The sequence below is a fragment of the Thamnophis elegans genome, chromosome 14 (assembly GCF_009769535.1).
Source record: "Thamnophis elegans isolate rThaEle1 chromosome 14, rThaEle1.pri, whole genome shotgun sequence".
Classification (NCBI taxonomy): domain Eukaryota; kingdom Metazoa; phylum Chordata; class Lepidosauria; order Squamata; family Colubridae; genus Thamnophis; species Thamnophis elegans.
The window spans coordinates 18181632-18200716 of record NC_045554.1 but is presented as its reverse complement, the minus strand read 5'-3'; the positions used below and the strand labels follow the sequence as shown (position 1 = coordinate 18200716).

General features: G+C 40.7%; 1 protein-coding gene across 1 annotated transcript in view; it reads left to right on the top strand.

The window, feature by feature from the left end:
• Positions 1-17699, top strand: part of TEKT4 (tektin 4) — a 29643-nt gene extending 11944 nt beyond the window's left edge. Inside the window, exons 3-6 of the mRNA XM_032230271.1 lie at positions 2589-2732; positions 7801-8023; positions 12418-12572; positions 17399-17699. Coding sequence (XP_032086162.1) covers positions 2589-2732; positions 7801-8023; positions 12418-12572; positions 17399-17615 — 739 coding nt within the window. The 3' untranslated portion in view covers positions 17616-17699. The remainder of the gene's footprint in view (positions 1-2588; positions 2733-7800; positions 8024-12417; positions 12573-17398) is intronic.
• Positions 17700-19085: the final 1386 nt, after the last annotated feature.

Sequence of the window (19085 nt, the reverse complement as noted above, 5' to 3'; positions counted from 1 at the left end):
TATTGTAATGTCAGTGCCAAGATGAAGCAAACTGACTGGCACAGACTGCAAAATCTATGTCTTACTTCACACATATGTACTAGGTTGTCCCACAGTTTGACGGTTTAACAAGCCAAGTCAATGGGGAAAACACTCAACAACCGTGTTACTAACTCAGCAACTGCAACAATTCACTCAACATCCATGGCAAGAAAAGTTTGCAAAATGGGGCAAAACTCACTTGACAAGTGTCTCACTTGTCTCAAGAAAAATATAATTGTTGTTATTTGGTTCATTTCCTATTCATCCACCAGATGGCGGTATAAAATAGGAAACAAGGAGACAGACATGCTGTGCAAGTTACAGATTTAATAGGCTGATTTAAAAAAAATGGTTTGTGGGCAAAATACAGTAAATCAGAGAAGAGCCTGAGGTTTTGTTTTGTTTAAAATCTCCCCTATGCTTTATTTTTGTAGCCAAATACAGGAAAACCAAAAAGAGCCTAGAGATCTGAAAGCAAGTTAAATTATTTAGGTTTATGGATAATAAAAGACAAGCGAAAGTGTTGAATCCCAAACTTACGTTTTCTGCTTTGGACTCTGTATTATTTTATGGCTCGGTTCATTTGTAAATTGCAGATTTTTCTTTTTAAAAAAGTGCAACAACCTTCTTCCAAGTCCCTGCCAATATTTCCTTGTCTGTCCTTGCACCTGCTTGGCAGCTCTTAAATTCTTTACAAAATGCATCCCTGTTTAATTCTTACTGGTGATTATCACGTACGCAGAGCGATTTGAGAGAGATGATTCCTCAAATTATATTCCAATTATTTTCAATTGCACTCTTGAGATGTTCTTAGCATGACATTACATCCCGTCAAGCTTTCTTATTTTTCAGTTTAAATTTCCAGCAGGTGACACGTAGAACAAGAAGTATTTGTCATGTATCCTGTTTGAAACCTGGCGCTTTTATTGGAAATACAAAATGTTTTTTTTAAAAATATATATGGAAAGCTATTCTGAAATTAATCAATGTTAGGTTTGTGAACATTTCCAGTTTTCAAATAAGTGTCCTATGAAAGCAAAACTAATGTTCAGAAATAGTGTCACTCTTTGTTTGTATTTTAATATTTTTATTTTCTCAAGAGGCCACTGAATTTTCTGGTTTTTCTTTGAAGACATTTTACTTCTCATTCAAGAAGCTTCTTCAGCTCTACTGGATGGTGAGGAATGGAAGGACCATTCAGCCAGAGCTGAAGAAGCTTCTTGGATGAGAAGCCAAATGTCTTAAAAAAAAAAAAATCAGAAAGTCCAGTTGCCTCTTGGGAAAAAAAGCACCTTTGGGACAACCATATCTTGGATGACTGAGAATCTCTATAGACGTAAGGTAAGAAGATAACTGTTAATTGTCACTTTTTTTTGTGAACACACCAGGATATATATATCACGCTTTACTCACACAAACACGAAGCCGAAAATTCCAGTCTGAAGGCGGCAAGTGAGACCTTGCCGAAACGTTGCCAAGACAATGCCTTCAGCTTCGTGCTTGTGCGAGCAAAGCCTGATCGGAGGTGCTGTCTTTCTATAAGACCCAAACCCATCCCATAGACGAAATGCAACCACCATGCAGAAGCCAAACCATGGTGGCATCACCAACTGCTGCACCCCCCCTCCAACCCCGCCCCCCCAAAGCAAACTGACACATGCCATGAACACATGGCCAGATGGTAAACTTGGAGCCAAACCAAAGCCCGGGATGTTACATCAAAGCCATCTGCTCAGGACATTACATCACAGAACTCAGGAGGTTACAACACAGCCAACCTCCCAGGATGTTGCAGCACAGGACTCAGGATATCACTACACTAGAGCTCAGGATGTCATCACACAGTCCATTATCCAGGTCGTTACAACACAAAAGACTAATGGGGACACAGCCAGTACTTCAGCCACACAGGATGTTACGAAACAGCCGACTAATATGCATACATCAATTACATCAACTAATCAAGATGTAACAACATAGCCAACCAACCCGCTTACAGCAACAAAGCCAGCACTCCACCCCCACATCTATATTTATAAAGAGACGGCAGCTCCGATCACACTTTGCTCACACAAGCACAAAGCCGAAGGTACCAGCCTGAAGATGGCGCGTGGGACCTTGTTGAAACGTCACCAAGTTACTCTCAATCTTACACGGGAAAAGACCCAAATATACATTTATGTGTGTGTATGTATAATTGTGTGTGTGTGTGTATAATTGGGGCATACCAGGGGTTGTGACTTTAAATATATACCTTTCTCCCTGGCTCAGCTGATAACGGATCAGAGCCTGTGGCTTAATGGCTAAGACGTCTGCCTAATATGTAATATAGCTCAGGTTCGAATCCCAGTAAAGGTATGGCTAGCTGATGAGAGCTAAATAGCTTGAAATAGATCTATACTAGTCTCCCTTTATTTATTTATCAGCACAAATAAACACACACACACACACACACAAACACACACACATATATATATATATGTTTTTATACCTTCGCAGAAGTCCTATGTGGGGAGGCTCACTTCACTAAACTGGGCACTAAACTTTGTGACCCCTCACCTCTCCAGGTTAAATCGGGACCACAAGCAGGTCTGCGAGATGGATTGGTCAGACAAAGTGGAAACCTACAACATCGATGAGAAATGTGGGCGGTACACCAACCAGAGCACCAACATTCAATTCCACCCCAGCTCCTCCAAGTTTGAGGACAGGTGAGACCAAGTCCTAGTTGGGGATGAACCAAGGTCACCAATGATGGCATGGTTGGGCGAAACCCCCTGGTCCATCTTCCTTAGTCCCCCTCCTCTTCCGTTTTCTGCCCCCTTTTCAATACACATTTGACCCTGGTCCTCCTTCCCTCTTTCTCTCTTCTCCCTTTTCCAATCTGCAATTCTGCACTTTTGCAAATGTTTATCTTAAGGGATGATGCTTGTAACTCAGCCTTGAAATGAAGGAGTCCTTGGAGCTGCTTGTTTCCTTGCAGACATTTCATTATCCTAACCTAAGTAAATAACCTTATCAGTGCCAGAAGGGAGGGGGAGTTGCAGAGAGGAAGAGGAGGACTACGACTGTGGGGTCCTTGGTGTTCCTGAGCGTGCTTCTTTTTTTCTTTTTAAAAATGTTTTTATTATACATTTTCCTTTATAATACATCACATTTTCCATTTTACAACGACAGTCCATCTCTTTCCGTCTTTTTCCTTGTCCTTCCCTCTCTTCCCTTCTTCCTTCTACTTTCCTCTCCTTCCCTCCTCCCTTCTCCTCCCTTCCCTTCCCCTCCACTCCCCCTCCCTCTCCTCCTCTTTCCTACTCCTTCCCTCTCATCCCTTTTCCTCTCCTCTCCTTTTCTCCCCTTCCCTCTCCTTCCCTCTCTCCTTCTCCTTTCCCCTTCCTCCTTCCCTCTCCTCCCTTTTCCTCTCCTTCTCTTCTCTCTCTGCTTCCCTCTTCGTCTGTCTCCTTCCTTCTCCTCTTCCCTCGGCCTTTCTCCCTTCCCTCTCTCCACTTCTCTTTCCTTCCACATTTTTCTTTTCGTTGTTGTATATAAATTTCCATTTCCCTACAAAGTACAGTATATTTTCCAGGTACTCTCTCTTTCAAATGTAACTGTACATTTTCTTGAAATTACATTAGAAGAAAAGAAGCTTAAAATCTACATGAGCAGTGTGTTGATAGCAGTAATAATCATAATTATAGTAACAAATTGATAATATTTATTCTTTGTATTAATAATCTTTCATTATTTGATTAATCATTCTCTTAACCTTTTAATTTCTATCTTTTGCTTCTATTATCTAACTATTGATACCCATAGGGTCATCTTTCAGTTTCTAATCTACTTAATATTTGAATGTTGTTATATAGCAAATCTATTAGTAATAGAAATAATAATCATAGTTATAGTAACATATTTATAATATTTATTCTTCATATTAATATTTTTCATAATTATTTTCATAATGATTAATTTTGATTAATCATTCTCTTAACCTTTTAATTTCTATCTTTTCAGTTTCTAATCTATTTAATACTTGAATGTTATTATATAGAGATATACGTAGCGATATTTCCCCCATTTCTCAATTCTACCTCTATCCTAGTTCTCACGCACCCAACTTTTGTCTTGAAAGGTATTCTACATCTCTCCCTCAACTTCTCCCCACAAACTGTTATTACCATAAGTTCTTGGGCCGTCTCCTTCGCTCTTTCCCTGGGATCTTGTATCTTCTTGCCTCATTTGCATTTAACCTACGTATTTCATCTCTCTCAATCGCTTCTTCACACTTTTGCGTCTTCAAAAAGCCTTTCCATGATTCTTTCCTCACTTCATGAGAATCTTTCTGTATAACCTCTTTTATATTTTGGTCTCTTGAAGTATGAAAGATATCTAGAGTATAATTTGCTTTTTCTCTTTCATATGTTTCTACTATCTTCTCTTTTTTTGTTTTTTTGTGTCATTCCCCCTTCTTCTCCTGTTTTTCTTTCTTTCTTTTTCTATTTTCGCCTTTATTTCCTGGGATTCCAGTTCTTTATTCAGTGCTGTTTGTTCATAGCACTCTGGTCTCACAATTATATCTGGAATCAATTGTTTTATCTCCCTGTGGTTCCTTGTCATCTCTTCCTGCATGTCTTTGGACATTAATAATATTCCTTTTAATAATACGTTTATTTCTCATTGTTGTGACAGTTTGCCTTATTTTAGTAATTTAAAATTTTACTTTACTTTACTTTACTTTAAAGCTTTACCGAAAAGTCTCTCACAATCCCAGTTTCTTGTCTATCATACCAAGAGAAAATAGCCAATATTCCAGCAGTTCACAGATCACTCTGTTGAATTAACCATCTCTTCTTAGTTTCAAAGCAAGTCCAAACTGTTTCACACTCACACATCATCCACCAGATTTGTAGATTTGTAGTCCTCAAGGTTCTAGCAATTAAATGCTCTCACAGTCTCTCTCCAAACAGCCAGTATAATCAATTGCAGATGTCTTCAGCTTCTCTTTTAGGCATAAGGGATCTTTACTTGGTTCCACCACAAAACCGCGGTAGACTAAAGCGCGCTCGACGAACGCGTACGTGATGTCATCACAGCGCGACGAAAACAGCACGCTGTGAGCGGTAAACTTAAAATTAATGCGTAAATCTAAACCTAACCCCCCCCAAACCTAACCCTAAACCTAACCCTAAGCCTAACCCTTAACCTAACCCTAAACCTAACCCTAAACCTAACCCTTAACCTAACGCTAAACCTAACGCTAACCCTTAACCTAACCCTAAACCTAACCCTAACGCTTAATGTAACCCTAAACTTAACCCTAACCCTTAACCTAACCCTAACCCTAACCCTTACCTTTATGTGAATCGGCTTGCTTTAATTTTATTTTAATTTTAATTTAATTTATTTTTAATTTTATTTGTCGCGCTGCTGATGATGTCAGGTACGCGCTTTAATCGGGCGCGCTTTAGTGGACCGCGGTTTTGACGGGTCACGCTTTACTTATCACTTACTCATGTTTGTAATGTTTCCCCGGCCTTGTTCAGCTACACATATTTTCTTTTTATTTTCTTCTTTTAATCCTTTTTCCAAACTCCCTCACTTCAAGATGACAACCAAGGTATAGCACAATATTTTAAAACAGTTTAATTTGCTGAAAAACTAGCCGATCCAGGCTTGTCTTTAAAGTTTTTAACATTTTTTGTTCGTTCTTTCTTTTCCGGGTCTGATATTCGCTCCCAATTTTTAATCACTGCTTTTCTTTGGGGTTCAGAGAGGACCCTACCATCACTTCAGTTGAGTCCCACTCTCCTCAGGGGGTGCTTTAGGGAAAGTTTCACAGCAAAAATTAGAGATTTCTCACCCACATCGTACACACTGTTGCAAGATCTATCCCATCTTCTCTTCTGCTTCAGCTGTCATGGCTTCAGTTCAGCCATAATGGCCGTCCTCTCTTCCACCGGATAAAGGGGTTTTCTTTGGGTCAAACGAGGAGACTGTGTTCTCCTCGCGACTTCCAAAACATCATCATCCCTCCAGGTGACTTGGTCCCATAGGGCTTCTCCAAGCGGGAAAAATAGATGGGACTTCACGGGGCTCCACTCCTCTGTGTCTCTTTGCCGTGACTTCCACTGCCCTCCCCAGCTTGCTTCTTTTCTTGCAGATGTTTCATTAACCTAACTAGGTAACCTCATCAGTGCTAGAAGGGAGGGGGAGTTATAGAGAGGAGGAGGAGGACTGTAGGGTCCTTGGTGCTTTCTGAGCTTGTTTGTTTTCCTGCAGACGTTTCATTACCCCAACTAGGTAACATTATCCATGCTAGTCTTAGAGAGCACCAAGTACTCCTCAACGTTTACCTTCCCCAAAGCCTGTTGATGCTCCCTTCTTCTCTCACCGTGCTGATAAGAAATTAAGCAAGTCTTGGAGATACTGGTCAAATATTTGGTTTCATTGAGTGGAAAATAGCATCTACATCAATGTTTCTGAACCTTGGCAACTTGAAAATGTGGGCATCTTCAGGCTACCAAGATTGAGAAACATTGTTCCACACATTGGACCTTTGATGAAGGTAATTTCAGAATCAAAGATGCCACTGCTTCAAAATTAGTATCAACGGCCATCCAGCTATGATGCTGTTAGTTCTAATACCGTGGATGGGGAAGCACCAGGATCAGATATTTTATTGATTCCCTTCTAATTCTTACTACTTGTGTTGATATTCTGCCTTTTCCCCATAGAGTATTTTCATTTGACTGTTTTGCTTGGTTGTGTTTGATTAGGGCTTGGACCAGTGGTGAAATCCAGCAGGTGCTGGAGAACCAGTAACGGAAATTTTGAGTAGTTCAGAGAACCGGCAAATGCCACCTCTGGCTGTGGGGAGGGAATGGGGATTTTGCAGTATCTTTCCCCTGCCATGCCCACCAAGCCACACCACGCCCACCAAGCCACGCCCACAGAACCGGTAGTAAAAAAAATGAATTTCACCCCACTGGCTTGGACTCCTTTGCCTGTGTTTTTGCACATTGTCTTGGTATCTGTCACCTTGGTGGTGGTTTAATGCAGTGGTCTCCAACCTTAGCCACTTTAAGACTTGTGGACTTCAACTCCCAGAGTTCCTCAGCCAGCAAAACACCAAGCTAACACCTCATGTGACTCAGAAACTAAGCCAAGTTAATTTAATCTTTCTTTTAACTTTTGTAATATGTGTTTTTATGTTGTATGCCGCCATGAGTCCTTTGGGAGAACCATGTTTTGGGATAAGAGATTACCAAGAAATCTCAGGATTATAGGTCAAACTAGGAAATAATTGTTTGAGAGAAGAAGGCAGCACTTTTATGGCTACTTCTGTGCTGTTGCTAAGAAGGCTTAAAATTTTAGTTCAAACCAAGAAACTCTTTATCACCTTGGACAATATATTCAGTAACTCAATCTTGACATTTTTCATTATCACCCCAGGTAGCTTTGAACAATATTAGTAGTTCTCTCCTTCTGTTGGCATCAGGACAACAGTCCTTAATAATGACTCAATGGCACATAATCATTTAATCAAGAGACAGAGAGTGAGAGAGCAGGAGGGTGGCCAATGAGCTTCATGGCCAAAAAGACTTGACCTGGATTCCCCTGATTCTCCTGGAAGGTCCACCTTTCTCCACACTCTACTGTCAATTTCCCTACATTTCTTTTGAGATGGGTTCCATACGAATGAAGACTGTCCTGTAAATTTAGGCCACAGATTAAGGTTCTGGCTATATGATTTACATCCTCCCCCTCCCCGTATCTTCCCTGCAGTGCTTCCACCCCAGAGACATGGGCCAAGCACAGCCATGACAACATCTACAGGGCAGAGCGAGAAAGGCTGGCTTCCGTCAACCTCCGTGCCCTGGTTGACAATATCCTCCATGACACAGCCGAGGATCTGCGCATGCAGTTTGACATAGTGAACCAGGCCTTTGCCAAGCGCTGTGAGGAACTGGAGGATGCCAAGCACAAGATGGAGCACAGTTTACGAAAAGTATGGGCCCACCTGCTCTAGTTCTCCCACTCGGGTCTATAGCAATTCGCCACTGCCAACTTGCCATGGCCAACTAACCATGGCCAACTCATCAAGGTCAACTCACTATGGCCAACCTACTAAGGCTAACTCATCATGGCCAACTCACTAAGGCTAACTCACCATGGCCAATTCACCAAGGCTAACTCACCATGGTCAACTCTCCATGGCTAACTCACCATGGTCAACTCTCCATGGCTAACTCACCATGGCTAACTCACTAAGGCTAAATCACCAAGGCCAACTCACTAAGACTAACTCACCATGGCCAACTCACCAAGGTTAAATCACCATGGCCAACTCACCAAGGCTAACTCATTAAGGCTAACTCACCATGGCCAACTCACTAAGGCTAACTCACCATGGCCAACTCACTAAAGCTAACTCACTAAGGCTAACTCACTAAGGCTAACTCACCATGGCCAACTCTCCATGGCTAACTCACCATGGCCAACTCACTAAGGCTAACTCACCATGGCCAACTCACTAAGGCTAACTCACCATGGCCAACTCACTAAGGCTAAATCACCAAGGCCAACTCACTAAGGCTAACTCACCATGACCAACTCACCAAGGTTAAATCTCCATGGCCAACTCACCAAGGCTAACTCACCATGGCTAATTGATGACAGATATGGAACAAGAAGAAGAAATAAAGAAAGAAAGAAAGAAAGAAAGAAAGAAAGAAAGAAAGAAAGAAAGAAAGAAAGAGAAAGAAAAAGGATGCAAAAGGAGGGACAGAAAAATGTGAATGTCAAAAATTAAAATAATTATATTTAATTTAAATAGTTAAATAGAATTGTTAAATTGTCCCACAAGTGAGTTGTCCCACAGTAAGTTGGCCGTGGTGAGTTGTCCCATTCCTCTCCCACTGTGGGTGAGCTGACTGCAATGTTGATGCTTGAAGTCCAGCTCTTGAGAAAACATGGGAGCAGCTTTTAAAAGATGGGGAGGAGAGTTTGAGTTAAATCCCATAAATATTTTTGGGGGTGGGGGTGGGAAAGGATCCTGCGTTTGTGAGACCACAGAGGATTAAACCAAGGAGGGTGGTCTTGTTGATCTCAATCTTCCTTTGTACAGCAAATTCAGTTGATCTTCAACTTCAGGCTTTAGAAGGAACCTGGTCTGTTGCAGCTATAGAACAGGATGTGTCTGCTGCAGTTTAGGGATGAGACTATTCCAATGTTTTTTTGGTAAAAGCACAGGTGGTCCAAAGCGGATGGATGATTTATCACCAGAAGGATCTTGCTTTTAGTGGTGGGATTAGTGCAACAATAGAATAGAACAGAAAAGAAAAAAAATTAGAATAGAATAGAATAGATAGAATAGAATAGAAAAAAAATAGAATAGAAAAAAATAGAATAGAAAAAAATAGAATAGAATAGTGGAATGAAGAATAGAGTAAAATGGAATGGAATGGACTAGAATAAAATACAGAATAGAATAGAATAGAATAGTGGAATGAAGCATGGAATGGAATATAATAATATAATATAATATATATAATATAATTAATATAATAATAATATAATATAATATACTGTATATACTCGAGTATAAGCCTAGTTTTTCAGCCCACTTTTTGGGCTGAAAAAAGCCGCCTCGGCTTATACTCGAGTCAGTGAAAAAATTGCCCGAAATGGAGGAGAAAAAGGGGCGGGGCCATGCCGCTGGGTGACACTCGTGAATGGCCCAGTGCCCCTGTGAGTTTCCCCTCCCTCTGTGTCAGTTTGCCGCGCAGCGCGCACCGCACCATCCCCCCTCCTCACGTTCTAATGTAATGCAGGGCTGTCTTACGATTCCCCTTCCTCCCCCTCCTGCCGCTCTGCAACGATGTCCACCTCCTCCTTGTTATGGCAAGCAGCCACATAGCGATGTCCCACCTCCTCTGGTACAGTGATCCAATGATAGGAATCACTGTGCCGTGTGTCATAGGAGGCGGGACATCGCTCCCGCGGCTGCACGGGACATCATCATCACAGCGGGACATCAGCATCATGAGGTGAGTGAAGTATTTCATTGAATACACCGCTAGTTTACTGTTTTTCTTTGAAATAAATATTCAAAAACATTATTGGTATCTATTTTTATTTTTGAAATTTACCGGTAGCTGCTGCATTTCCCACCCTAGGCTTATACTCGAGTCAATAACTTTTCCAGTTTTTGTGGTAAAATTAGGTGCCTCGGCTTATATTCGGGTCGGCCTATACTCGAGTATATACGGTAATATAATATAATATAATATATAATATAATATAATATAGTATAGTATAGTATAGTATAGCATAGGATAGCATAGCATAGCATAGCATAGCATAGCATAGCATAGCATAGCATAATATAATATAATATAATATAATATAATATAATATAATATAATATAATATTGGAATGAAGAATAGAGTAGAATGGAATGGAATAGAATAGAATACAGAATAGAATAGAATGCAGAATAGAACAGAATAGAAAAAATTAGAAGAGAATAAAGAATAGAATAGAATAGAAAAAATAGAGTAGAATAGAAAAAACTAGAATAGAATAGTGGAATGAAGAATAGAGTAGAATGGAATGGAATAGAATAGAATAGAAAACTGTAGAATAGAATAGAATAGAATAGAATAGAGGAATGAAGAACAGAGTAGAATGGAATGGAATAGAATAGAATAGAAAACAGAAAAGAAAAGAATAGAATAGAACAGAACAAGAATATAACAAGAATAGAATAGGATAACAGAGTTGAAAGGGACCTTGGAGGTCTTCTAGTCCAGTCCTCTGCTTAGACAGGAAACCCTATACCATTTCAGACAAATGGTTATCCAACCTCTTCTTAAAAACTTCCAGTGTTGGAGCATTTACAACTTCTGGAGGCAAGTTGTTCCACTGATTAATTGTTCTAACTCTCAGGAAATTTCTCCTTAGTTCTAAGTTGCTTCTCTCCTTAATTAGTTTCCATCTGTTGCTTCTTGTCCTGCCTTCAGATGCTTTGGAGAATAGCTTGACTCCGTCTTCTTTGTGGCAGCCCCTGAGATATTGGAACACTGCTATCATGTCTCCCCTAGTCCTTCTTTTCATCACACTAGACATACCTAGTTCCAGCAACAGTTCTTTATGTGTTTGGTATAATACTATATACTTTTGGTATATACAATAAAAGTATCCAGAGCTGTTTGGCTTACTGTTAAGAACAAATTCAAACTTCTGGTAGTAGCTTAAAAAAAGTCTGTTATTATGACATCAAGTTGTTTTGCATGGACTAGATTCTTCTCATCTGGTGCAGATTTTAATCAACAGCAGCCTTCTGCTACATCAAAACTCCACTGGGTTTTCCTTGAAACATCTCAGCACAATTTACCTTCCAGAATATTTGTAACATGATTTTGCAAATCTGCAGATGATACTAATCCAGCAGGAAAAGCTAACGCCCCAGAAGGCAAGCTCAGGATCCAAAAAGATCTTGACAGACTTGAACAATGGGCCCTGTCCAACAAAATGAATTTTAATGTGGAGAAAAGTGAGGTTTTACACCTAGGAAAAAACCAAAGGTTCAAATATAGATTAGGTGAAACCTGGCTCAAAAACAGTAGCTGTGAGAGAGACCTTGGAGTCCTAGTGCACGATCACTTAAACCTGAGCCAGCAGTGTGCGGCAGCTGCCAAAAAAGTTAATGCAATCCTGGGTTTTATAAACAGAGGCATACAATCAAAATCATGTGAATAGTATTAGTACTGGTTTATAAAGCCTTAATAAGACCACACCTGGAATACTGCATCCAGTTTTGATCCCCACATTACAGAAAAGATGTTGAGACTTTGGAAGAAGAGCAACAAAGTTGATTAGGGGACTGGAGAACTAAAACATATGAAGAACATTTGCAGGAACTGGGTCTGTCTAGTTTAATGAAAAGAAGGACATGGGGAGACATGATAGCAGCCTTCCAATATCTGAGGGGCTCTGACAAAGAGAATGGAAACTAACAATGGAGAGAAGCAAGTTAGAAGGAAGGAGAAACTTCTTAACAGTGAGAACAATTAATCAATGGAACAAGTTGCCTCCAGAAGTTGTGGGTGCTCCATCACTGGAGGTTTTCAAGAAGAGATCGGACAACCACGTCTGAAATAGTACAGATCTCCTCTCCTGCTTGAGCAGGGGGTTGGACTAGAAGATCTTCAAGGGCCCTTCCAACTCTATTCTGATTGATTGATGGAATATCTTCTTGGAAATAATTGAATCTTAATCTCCACATACCTTGATTCTTGTCTTTGCAAATTGTGGTCGATCCATACACCATTGATGAACAGTTACTGTTTGTTTGTTTGTTTGTTTGTTCCACTATCTTTCATATCCGCTTTGAACAGACCCTCCAAGAGATTGGGCACCAAGAGCATAACATTGAAGCACTGAAGCAGGCAATTAAGGATAAAGAAACACCCCTCAAAGTAGCTCAGACAAGGCTGTATGATCGCTCCTTTAGGCCCAACGTGGATCTCTGCAGAGACACTGCCCAGTTCAGGTAAGTCACTGGGCAGTATCTTAATTTAAAGGATGAGGATAATAATGATGATAATAATGTACAGTACATCGCTGTTTCTCAACCTGAGCGATGCAGTGGCCTAGAGGTGGAGCTCTCGCCTCACAATCAGGAGGCCATGAGTTCAGTCCTAGGTGGAGGCAGATATTTCTCTCTCTGGGCACAATGAGACTATATTTGCTGAATATAACTCCACATTGGTGACAGGAAGAGCATCTGGCCAGTAAATGCTCTGCTCCATTCAGTTGCCCAGACTCCAGTCCTCAAGGGATTATGATTAAATGATGAAGATGATCACTGTTTCTCAACCTCAACAACTTCAAGATCTATGCACCTCAATTCCCAGCATGCTGGCAGAGGAATTCTGGGAGCTGTAGTCCACCCATTTTAAAGTTGCTGAGGTTAAGAAATTCTGATGGAAGTGATGGTTGAGCATCTCACCCACTAAACGAAGAATAAAGATTCAATCTTCTGGTCTTGTTGGGTAAGGATGTTGCTTCCAGGTGGCATGTGTGAATACCATGAAGTTGGTAGAAGGGGTATCTGCAGGGTGTGTTCCCAAAAAATCGAGATAACAGCCTTGAGTGTTGATGGCAGATTACAGCCAAATAAAGCTAATTTAGCTAGTGTCTTCTGAGTTATTGTTTAGTTATATGCAGTGGTGAGATTCAAATAATTGAACTGTTTCTCTGCCCTAATGATTTCTTCCAATAACCAGTTCACCAAACTGCTCAGAAAGTTAAAAACTGGTTCCCCTGAGGTGGTGGGAACTGGCTGAATCCCACCACTACTTATATGGCATTTACAATGAAACGTTTAATAATTTTGGTAAAGGTAATTTGGTTTAATTAGCAATTCTGGCATGTTTTCAGTCTCCACGTTCTAATATTTTTTAAAATAACCTCGATCTGGAGTCTTGAAGATATTTATTTAGAAATGAACTCTCTAGGTTTTCGAAAAGTTACCTGCATTTATAGTTGAAAAGGGATCCAAACTTTTTCAGTCAGCACAGAAGGACTGAAGCAGATGTGAACTGCTTTGTAAACACATTTGGAGGAAAAATGGGCAATGGGCTGTTTATGCCTTTATTTTATTTATTAAACAAATTTATATGTCTACTCAACTCACGGTGTTTCTGGGCATCTTATTCAATGTTAACAGTTTATTTCTCGGTGTGTCTGAATAAACGAAAGAAGAAAAATCCAAAACTGTTGGTAGTCCTCAACTTATGACTGCATTTGAGCCCAAAAGTTCTGTGGGCAAGTGAGACATTTGTTAAGTGAGTTTTGCCCCAATTTACAACTTTCCTTGCCACAGTTGTTAAGTGAATCACTGCAGTTGATAAGTTAGTAACTTCATTGTTAAGTGAATCTGGCTCCCCCATTGACTTTGCTTGTCAGAAGGTCGCAAAAGGGAATCATGTGACCTTTGAGACACTGCAGCGGTCATAAATATGAACCAATTGCCAAGCATCTGAATTTTGATCATATGACCATAGTGATGCTGCGAACGTCATAACTGTGAAAAACGGTCATAGGTCACATTTTTCAATGCCGTTGTAACTTTGAATGGTCACTAAATGAACTGTTGTAAGTCAAGGACTTAGCTGTATACAGTGTCAACTCTGAAGTGAACCTGGCTGAAGCCATCTTGGGCTGCCTCACAGTTGCCACAAAGCCTGAGAGAGAAGAGGAGGGGGGGGAGTAGATAGCCCAGCTTACAGTTAAAACAAAAAGTTTTCCTGTGAGAACCAAGGTCATAGGTGGCTGGTGAAGGAGGAGAGGAGCCTGCCAGATATAGTCATTGGATAATGTGACTGATGACATGGGGGGGGAGTTTAATTCTTTTAATTAGTTGAAAACCACAGGAACTTTCAGAGTTGGTTTTTACCAGCTGTGCTGATAGGATGTATTCAATAAACATCCTCCTTGAGGAATCTATGTGCCTCAGAGTTCTGCTTTCAATGGGTGTGTTACTCGGACCCTGACGTATAGATTATACAGAGTAACAGAATTTGAAGGGACCTTGGAGGTTATCTAGTCCAACTCCCTGCTCAAGCAGGAAACCCTATGTCATTCTGGATAAATGGCTGTCTAGTCGCTTCCTAAAAGCCTCAGGTGATGGAACACCAGAGGTGGGTTGATGCTGGTTCGGCCCGGTTCGGCTGAACCAGTAGTGGAATTCAGGCCTGGATCACATAACTGACAGCGATCCAGGCCTGCCATGCCCCCGAACCAGTTCCCTCAGTGCCGCTGGACCACTGCCATTTTGGAGTTTAGTGACTGCGCATGCACAGTTCACTGTAAATTGTTCTGTGCATGTGCAAACAACAATTTACATTGAACAGCGCTCGTGCGCGCAGCTCTCATCTGGCATGTGCAGGGTTGCAAACCGGTAGTAACACCGGCAACAATCCATCTCTGTGGAGCACTCAGAACTTCTGGAGGTAAGACTGGTTGATTGTTCTCCTTTGCTTCTCTCCTTGGTTAGCTTCTGTCAAAAGCCTTTTGCACATACATCTTTCTCCTCCACAATACCATAAAATCAAGGGACTGAAATTAATCCAAGGAGCGGAAATAATCGTTTTTCCAGTCTTTCAGATGGAAGTGGAATTTTTTTTTAGAGGCCAGAATTTCTGAATCTTGCCTATTTATTCTATTAAAAAACGGCTGTTAAATTGTGTGCTCTGGCAGCTCAGATTAATTCTGCTCTTAAATGTCAAAACAGAAGAATTTTTGCCCGGTGAATTAGAGACATTCGTCATTTCACTCATCAAATATTGCTGGTTTCCTCAATTGCCCCCAAATATTTTGTGACCTCCTGTCCGTACAAATCACAAAGGGTAAAATTCTCTTGTGGGTTTTTTTAATGAGAGTGTGAGTGAGGAGCAAGGCTTTCTAGACAACCTACAAGGTCCCTTCCAACTCTGTTAATCTGTTTGTTTAATCTATCTATGGAGATTCTCAGTCATCCAGGTCCTGGTTGTCCCAAGGTGCTTTTTCAAAAGTCACCTGGCCTTTGTTTTACCTTGAAGATGTTTTGCTTCTCATCCAAGAAACTTCCTCAGTTCTGAGAAGGATGAAAAAGCACCTTTGAGTCCAAGTCTTGAGGTACAACAGATTCAATTTGGACCTTAAAATCCCATGAAAAAGGTGGAAAAATGGCTTTGTGGGTAGCCATTAGTGGGAAGAGGCTGTATCTTAAAAACTACCCACAGATTATTCCAGGGAGGCATAGATACAGAGGCATAATAATGCTTATTCACCCCAATTAAGCTTTTTAATTAGGTGCAATTTTTTCTGGATAAAATCAATTGCTTACCATTCCTATAATCAACTAGAAAAATATCCGTTTGTCTCTCTTTGAACATTGAAAATGTTTTTATTTCTTTTTATCCACCTCTTTTTTTTATTAAATTCGAGTACTTGATTTTTTGGGAAAGGGTATTAGTGTAGATTATAAACCTTTCAAATGTAATTCATTTGTGTTTGTTAATTTATTTAAAATATTTATATGACTGCCCATCTCCTCTATAGATTATTTTAAATGATTTCTGTGGAAGACACTAAAACGTGTCTATGTACAACATGTTACTCTCGTTTCTGTAACGTTTAAACTGGATTTAAGCTATAACTTTTTTGTATCTTGTGATTTACGTTGATTGTTTTTATTTAGTGTCCTATTATGATTTATGTCGATTGCTTGCGCTGGCCAGGCCCACACCCAGTTTAGTGAAGTGTAAAAAAAAATTGCGATAAGTCACGTGATGACGACGCCATGACGACGCGAGTTTGATACCCCTGCCTTATTTAGTATCCTGTGACTATCACTGAGTGGTGTATCTTATGATTTATGATGATCGTATTTTATGATTACAATCATGATTTCTCACTTGCTGCTTGTATGTACACTGAGAGCTTATGCACCGGAGACAATTGTGTGTCCAACCACACTTGGCCGACAAAGAATTCCCTTGTTCTTATTGAGATCGCTGTGAGACAGATCTATTTGCTCATGGAGTATGGCTTAGCACAGGGCAGGGGTGAAATGCTACCAGTTTGGGCCAGTTCATCCGAACCGGTAGTTAAAAAAAATGCTACTGGTTCGGGTGAACCGGTAGTCAGCTGTGTCCCGTGATTTATATTTGCTAGAAATCGCACAGCACAGCTAATTGTCACACAGCTGATTGTCAGAACTTTTAAAAAACTTTTTGTTAGCATTTTTAAAGTACTACTTTGTGAGCAAACCGATAGCACATTTCAGAGCATTTCACCCCTGGCACAGGGGTGTCAAACTCAAGGCCCAGGGGCCAGATCCGGCCTGCAGGTGCTTAGAACTGATCAGCGGGGCTGCCCTGGAAATAGCGAAGGATTGGCCTGCGGTGCCTCTGCCAGTGAAAATGGAGCTTGCGCGGGCCATGCATCCCGCCCCCCCCCCCCCGAGCTCGGTTTTTGCTGGCAGAGGGTTGCAGGAGGTTGTTCCAGCTGAAAAAGGAGCTCAGGAGCCCGTTCTTGCCTGGCGGAATGCTTGGGATGGCACAGGCACCCCTGATACAAGTGACATCATGCTGGCCAGGCCCACCTGGCCACCCCCTCCCCCCATTCAAACACAACCCTGATATGGCCCTCAATGAAATTGAGTTTGACACCCCTGCTTTAGCAAGATCTGCATTTCTATTTTAGATGTATTGGTGAACATTTCCTAGAAAACATTATCTCCAGGCCAGTTTCACCCCCAGCTTCTCATCTTCTACGGTGAGGTCTCGATCCACACCACCAACATGCTCCCCTCTTTTGTCCTCCATTCAGGCTCATCAGCGAAGTGGAAGAACTGACGGAATCCATTGACTCTCTCAAAAAGAAGCTTCTGGAAGCTGAGCAAAGCCTCCGGAATCTGGAGGACAGCCGGATGAACCTGGAGAAGGAGATTGCCGTGAAAACCAACAGCCTTTTTATCGACCGGCAGAAATGCATGACCCATCGTACCAAATACCCAACTATCCTGAAACTGGCAGGCTATCAGTAGGATGTCACTGGAAGCGAAGGAAGCAATCAGTTTGGGTCCCTGAAAGCTCTACCTTCCTAAAAATGTTTGTGGTTGATGGTGCCATTCTTTAGTCTTGTAAACGCTTCTGGGATAAATTATTAAATATAGAATTGTTGTGGAAGATAGGGTTGGTACAAATTTTATTTATTAATTTAACACGGTGTTTCCCAACCTGGATCAGTTTCTGTGGCATGGACTTCAACTCCCAGAATTCCCCAGCCAGCAAGGATTTGCTGGGGAGTTCTGGGATTTGAAGTACACTCCTCGGAAACCGGTCCAGGTTGAGAGACATTGATTTAAATGATTTGTATAGCCACCTCTCTCGCTTTTACATGATTCTAGACAGCTTACAATAAAATAAACTACATACAATGCACAACAGAAAATAAAACAAAAGACATAGCAATTGGATATTATCCCTCCAACTTTCCACCCAGCCAAGAGATATTGTAGTTTAATTCTGGCTTGCTGATCATGTGCAGGGCCCATGAGGTCTGGTGGGCAGAAAAGCAGGATGGAAATGCTGCTTTAAATAAAGTCCTTTATTCTCTCCACATTAAAATTTAGGCAATTTTTGTTGAATGCAGATAGTTGAAGCGTTTGGAGGATTTTCCGATTCAGAAAAGCTGACGAAGATTTATATAAGAGGTATATTAAACCTGAAAGTGATCATAATTAATTCTTCTCTGCATTCTCTTTTCTAAGTAACTTAAGGGAAATAGAACCAGTCAATTTGTTTTCCAGCTTCCACAGTCCCTACAAGCTAATTTAACACCAGGCTGCTCCTTGTTATGAATATTTAAGATTTAGGCTCTTTTTGTTTATTCAGAAACAATTTTCTTCAACCATCCATCATCTTCACAGATTGTAGAAGAGGGCACAACAATAAACATAATGTAATCAATAGTGCAACCCCGCTCCCCCCAGCAGAATGAGGTAATAAGGGCAGCCATGCAAATCCGTTTTGAACTTTTAACAAAAATATTGTTTTCCCAACTGAAATTTCTTCCAGTGGGTGTTTCTGAATTTTGTTGATTCACAAAAATTCTGTTCTGTTCTATTGTATTCTATTCTATTCCTTCTTCTCTTCTCTTCTCTTCTCTTCTCTTTCTGTTCTGTTCTATTCCTTGTTCTGTTCTGTTCTATTCCTTGTTCTCTTCTCTTATTTCTTTTCTGTTCTGTTCTATTCCTTGTTCTCTTCTCTTCTCTTATTTCTTTTCTGTTCTGTTCTATTCCTTGTTCTGTTCTGTTCTATTCCTTGTTCTCTTCTCTTATTTCTTTTCTGTTCTGTTCTATTCCTTGTTCTCTTCTCTTATTTCTTTTCTGTTCTGTTCTATTCCTTGTTCTGTTCTGTTCTATTCCTTGTTCTGTTCTATTCCTTGTTCTGTTCTGTTCTCTTCTATTTCTTTTTTTGTTCTGTTCTCTTCTATTCCTTGTTCTCTTCTCTTT